Below are 6,000 nucleotides of genomic sequence, written 5' to 3' on the forward strand. Positions count from 1 at the left end.
CTAAAGAGGATGTAGCGTAGTGGCACACGACCACGCCTAGTGACCAAGATATCCCAAATTCAATACTTAAAGTGATACTATCCATGGCTTTTTATTATATATTTAAGATTCCCATTACCGAAAAAAATGAGAGATGCAATTTATGTGCAATCAAACCTTTCAGATAAGGCTTGTTGCTGAAGTTGTACGTGGACAACAATTGCATGTTGATAAATCTTTTTCTTATTGCCCTGATTATGTGACCAATCAATTCATTGGAGCTTAATTACCAAACAATAACAATAATCTACTACAATATTATTTGAATTATTACTATATTATTGTCCGTACAATTATTATTTACCTTGGAACAGTTCCGGTACTAAATTATTTTTCAATTTACTGGAAACACGAGTAGATTCCACAAGTGACCAGTACTGGTGGTCTGACCACTTAAGAGCACAACATAGTGGGATACACATTTATTATTTCTCCTAATCCCAGCAAGGAAAAGGGAAGCGAAACAAGTTCAGCTACTTAAACGGATCGGAATGTACGACTGGGTAGCACACAAGAGGTCGCGCCATGGCACCCGAGAAACCGGACCCGACCGTAATGTCCACCTTGTCCCCGTCTTTGATTTTCCAATCGAAGCACTGGATCAACGCTCCGACGGTTGCTTGTATCACCGCCGATGCGTGCATTGCGCCAATGCAAGCTCTCCTCCCTCCACCGAAGGGGAGGTACGACCCGAAGTCTTGTCCCTTCATAAGCTCCGCCTGATCGAGTTGACTGCCCTCCGCATTGACCAAGAACCTCTCGGGCACGAACTCATCTGGATCCTGCCATGTCTCAGGGTCCCGCATGATCGCATACGTGTTCAGGAAGATCTTCGTCCCGGCCTTGACTTTGTAGCCGTTGATCTTGCAGTCTTTGGTGCATTCCCTGAAGATCAACGGCGTGGGGGTGTGGAGCCGTAGCGATTCCTTGACCACTGCTTGCAGGTACGGGAGATTAGGGAAGTCCGATTCGCTCATCAGACGGCTGGGGCCAACAGTCGACTCAATCTCCTCCCGGAGCTTCATGAAAACCCGATGGTGGTTGATGAGCTCCGCCATGGTCCACTGCAGTGCTGCGGAGGTTGTGTCAATGCTTGCTATCAGCATTTCCTGCAATGTAACCAAGTTAGATAATCAAATGATACATTGTCATATAAAACTCTACGTTCGTTATGTTTTTTGTGATCAAATTATGTAAAGAAGATGCTAATTATTCTCATGCACAACGTATGTTACGATCTGACTAATACTATAGCCACCGTCTAAGGTATTGAGAATCACGAAATTGTTAACGGCCTGATATACAATCCAATAAGATTAGCCTAGTGGTCAAAAAGTACAATTTTCTTGGGAAAAGCCCAAGTTCTAATCTTTCTGAAATCATACTATATAATATTCCCTATTAAACTATATGTACAGTTTGAGTCAGACTTACCTGTTCTTGAGCGTAATTACAGTAATTTCAAGTGTTTCGGAACTCAATAAGTTTTGGTCATCAGAAAATTATTTTCAAAATCAAACTGCAAATAAATAATAAATTTGGGGAAAATAAAATCTTCTTAATATTTTTGAAATTCATCTTCCCCGCCGGTGAGATACCATTAAAATATATTTATTTTTCTATTTTTTATTATTATTTTAAAGTTTGGGATTTTCTTTTCTTTGTTTACAAGTTAAAAAATAATTGATTTTCATAATATCGTTTCAAACGTCTATAAATAAAACTACTTTACTGAAATTACTTTTTGTGTAAATAATTTTTTTCTCGGAAAATCATTTAAAGCCTGAGTTATCTTATTTTATATTATCTTATATTTATATTTATATATTACTATATAAGAAGATATTGCTCTATAAGAGGAGGATTTGGTCTTAGCTACTTTTTTTGGGTGAAACATCCGTTACTTTTTGATTGATTTTACAAATAATTCCTATTATTTTGCACTCCATTGAAGGGGTGTAGTGCATTGACGCTATATCATCTTTCGATAACCTAGATGTTTCAGGTTAACTACCCTTTTATTATAATCGGAAAAAAAAATTCACACACATATCCCTCTCCTCTCTCTCTCCTGCAGTCACTTACGTGTATGCTTGCACTTCCCCTCTCTCCTTATTGCTCTTGGTTTTTTTTTCTCTTTCACACAGTATAAAGTATTTTTCCTTATTGTTTAAATCATGCATTATGTGTTTACAAATTTTCTATTTTCAGCTCATCTAAAACTTAATACTATACCGCACATAGCGTGGATACAAATATAATTATAGTTTAATTAAGGAAAAAAATTATAATTGCCACAACTTTTATAACGTGAAACTTTATTTTTTTGGTTGAGCCTCATAGACCTAATACTATGAAATATAAATCCTAATAACTAATAAATGGATATAAATAGTCTTATTGAATATCGAATCAGGGAGAACATGTTTCAATGTGCTTCACTGCACCCTCTTTTTAGTGAAACTATAGTGCATATATATATATATATAAACAAACTATCAAAAATTTCTACTATTTTCATGGAAAATATCAAAATCTGAAAAGTAAATTAAAAAAAGCTGCTCTATTATATATCTCAAAAAATCTCCTGTTATCGCATTCACTATCCATTTTTAAAAATCAGCAAATTGTAGAAGGGTTTTAAAAGTTGGATCATTTTTTTTTCGGTGAACAAGTTGGGTAATTTTTTAAAAAACAAGTAATCTTGAATTTTCGTAAAGGCGTGAAAGCAATCGCAAACGCACTTTCCAGTTTGCACGTGCAGGAGGGTTGTATACTCACAAGAATGAATTGCTTTATATGATTGTTGGTCAACTTAACTTCCGCATCAACATCTCTTGACGTCTTCAATAGAATATCCATCAGATCATCGCCACTGCCACGGCAAGCACCATCGCCAACCTCATAATCCGCGATGATCTTCTCCAGCACATCATCATACCTCACCATTGCTGCCCGGAGCTTCTTCCCGTGCCCAAACAAGTCGTACTTCTTCAGCGGGCCGAACACCTCATAAATCCCGCACTTTGATCCGAGCTCCATGATTTCCACCACCAGCTCCTTTATCTGTTTAACCTCGTCATCCACATACTTATCGTACCTCCTCCCCATAATCATCCGAAAGATGAGGTTGTTCATTAGCGTAGTAAGTTTAGCAGTCAGATTGCAAGCATCACCCCCTACGGAACTCTCAGAGACCGACCTAAGGCAATCCCGGACCTCGTGCTCCCGGATGTGCCTGAATTGGTTGAGCTGAGACCCAACAAAGAGCTTAGTCGTGCAGAGCTTCTTCATGAACCGGTAGTATGGGCTATATGGACTGGTTATGAACCCCATACCCTGCTGGTATATAGAATACTGGACAGGACCGAGTTCGAATCGGGACGAGAAATTCACATCTGGCTTCAGGATCTGCCTGGCCACGTCAGGGCTCGAGCCAACAAGAAAGGTAAGGGACGAGCCCATGCGGATACGCATGAATGGCCCATAGCGCCGGGCCAGGGTTTGGAAGGACCGGGGCAGAACCGAGCCGAGGAGATGTATATGGCCGATGACGGGTAACGGGAGGGGGCTTGGAGGTTGAGGGGTTGATGGAGATGAAGAATTTTTGCCATATTTGGTGAGGGCAACGCGGACAAATATGGAGGAGAGGATTAAAATGAGGAGGTAGGACCAATCAATGTACCAGAGATCAACATTGTTGGCGGCCATGGCTAATTGGTTTTTGATGTCTTTCCCAATTCCCATGCAGTAGGGGGACTAGAACCTATGGACGAATATATAGCCAGCTACCTAATTTAAGACATCACTTAAAAAAGCATTAATGAATATATTTTATAAATAAGATCTGTAAGATCAAATAAACAAAATTATTTTAATCAAAATTAAGGTAAATAATTTATTTTTTATATTTTAAAAAGAATTTTCTGTTTTTACTAATTTACTTTACTCTATTATCCAATTCGTTGTTCGATTAATTACTTCACATTTCTATTAATATCTTTTAGTTTCATTTTTAAATTCTTTTGCACATTTTGTCTTTTATCAGTTTACCAATATTTTTACTTAATTTATTTATTGAAGTAAACATTTTTCATCAAATTAATAACAGATATTCAAGTGAAAACACTTATTGATTATGAATAGTTAATTAGTTAATGGAAATTTTAATCATTATATTTTATTAGCCAGATTTTATATGTATTTTATAGCCCATGAAAAAGATTTTCATTCGCTAAGAATTGATGAAATTGACTTGTAAATCAAGTTCGAGACTAATCAAACTCAGTTAATAAATTGTCAGATTTTCTATTTTTCAAAGATTATTTACATTTTTTAAATATTTTTTAATTATAAAGGAAAGTATAGAAGGGAAATTAACAAATAAACAAAAAGATGATTAACTTATGATCAATTTATTTCAACATTGATAATATTCTTTTTCATGTGGTCCATGATTTAGATTCAACAAAGTACCATTCAAAGGGAAAATTATAAGCTAATTTATTTTTCTATGACTAGTTTACAGAAAAGTTGCTTGTAGTTTTTTTTTCAGTTACAAAAGAGGCCTACGGCCTAATATGAAAGAAAAAGTCGTTTCTAATTTTAGATTTAGGCAATTAAGGGTCGAGAGGAGCCGCTAGTTTATATTTTATGTACAAATGGCGAGATATGATGACTGACCTAATCACTATATGTTATGTTATATATAGACTGGGAGATATTTCCACATTATGCTGTTACTCTTTATTTATTTTTGTACAACCAAAAAAATGATAATCATGACATGCGATACAAATAAATATATAAAAAAAACTATTTATGGAGCATATATATTAAACTATATGAATTGTGAGTAAGAGATCAATAAAGCTAACAGATGTAATTAATTACTTTAATCTCCTAAGGAAATGCAAATAACATATATTGTGGGAGTAAATCAACCTGTAATATCATAGGAAGAGAAGATATCACGTTGGCGTTCAAATGTGGGGAAAACAAACAAATAGAAAGATGAATTATAAAATGAATTTTCATGTCTTTACTTAGATGATATTTTAGCACATTAAATTTGAAAAAAAATTGAGAAACTTTTGTGAATTATCGATGAACTTTTAATTTTTCAAAAATTTGTATAATTATATATCACTATCTATAAATAATATGGATAAATATTCAAAATTCCTAGCATATAATACAAATAAAATATAGTGAAAATTTCATTTAATCGGAATTGAAAAATCGATCAAAGTGAAGTTGAGGGTTTTATGAATTGATTTATGTGGAGCTTTTATAATTAATGATTGGTGCATCAATTTGTTTTCTAAATTAATTGATTGCAAAAGGAAAATATGAAGATAATAGCACGGTTTGAATGTGATTAATTATGCTAAAGCTGGACACCGCATATTGAGATTTTAATGACTTATTTCGATACCTTATTATATATTCATATAGCGATAGGACTGAGGAATTTGTTCCACGGGGATCTAGATGCAGATTATATCTCTATATGTAATTGGATGCTGTATTTATTTATTTACACGTCTATTTTTTTTATAAGTATTTACAAATCTAAAGGGGACAGCTAGCTAGCCTCCCTAGGTAATGAATAATAATATTATTATTAATTAATCCCACAAAAAAAAAGTTAAACTATGTGCTTAACGTAATAAGATATGAGACGGTTTATAATAAAATTAGTTTTTAATACTTCACTAATCCTAATCTCATGAAATTAATTCAAAAATACGATGTCAGTGACGGTTACATATCAATTTATAAGGTTGACTTACATATATGGACGATTTGCCAAATGTGAGCTAATTCCATCCCCACCAATCGTTGTATTAAGATCTTTCCTTCTCAACAAGGATTTTCCTTTTTCTTTTTCTTATTATTATTTTTTAGGGCAACCGTGTTGCCTTCTCATTCTTTTTATTTTTTATTTTTTCTGTGGGA

At 34.5% G+C, this 6,000-nt stretch overlaps 1 protein-coding gene across 1 annotated transcript; it reads right to left on the bottom strand.

Moving 5' to 3' along the window:
• Window positions 1-353: 353 nt before the first annotated feature.
• Window positions 354-3,785, bottom strand: LOC116207202 (cytochrome P450 93A3-like). The gene is made up of 2 exons (XM_031540089.1): window positions 2,821-3,785; window positions 354-1,148 (listed from the first exon to the last, which is right to left on the bottom strand). Exons 1-2 carry the CDS (start codon window positions 3,748-3,750, stop codon window positions 513-515), a joined length of 1,566 nt encoding a protein of 521 aa, XP_031395949.1. The 5' UTR covers window positions 3,751-3,785; the 3' UTR covers window positions 354-512.
• Window positions 3,786-6,000: the final 2,215 nt, after the last annotated feature.

Source organism: Punica granatum, chromosome 5 (assembly GCF_007655135.1).
Source record: "Punica granatum isolate Tunisia-2019 chromosome 5, ASM765513v2, whole genome shotgun sequence".
In the NCBI taxonomy this organism is placed as follows: Eukaryota; Viridiplantae; Streptophyta; class Magnoliopsida; order Myrtales; family Lythraceae; genus Punica; species Punica granatum.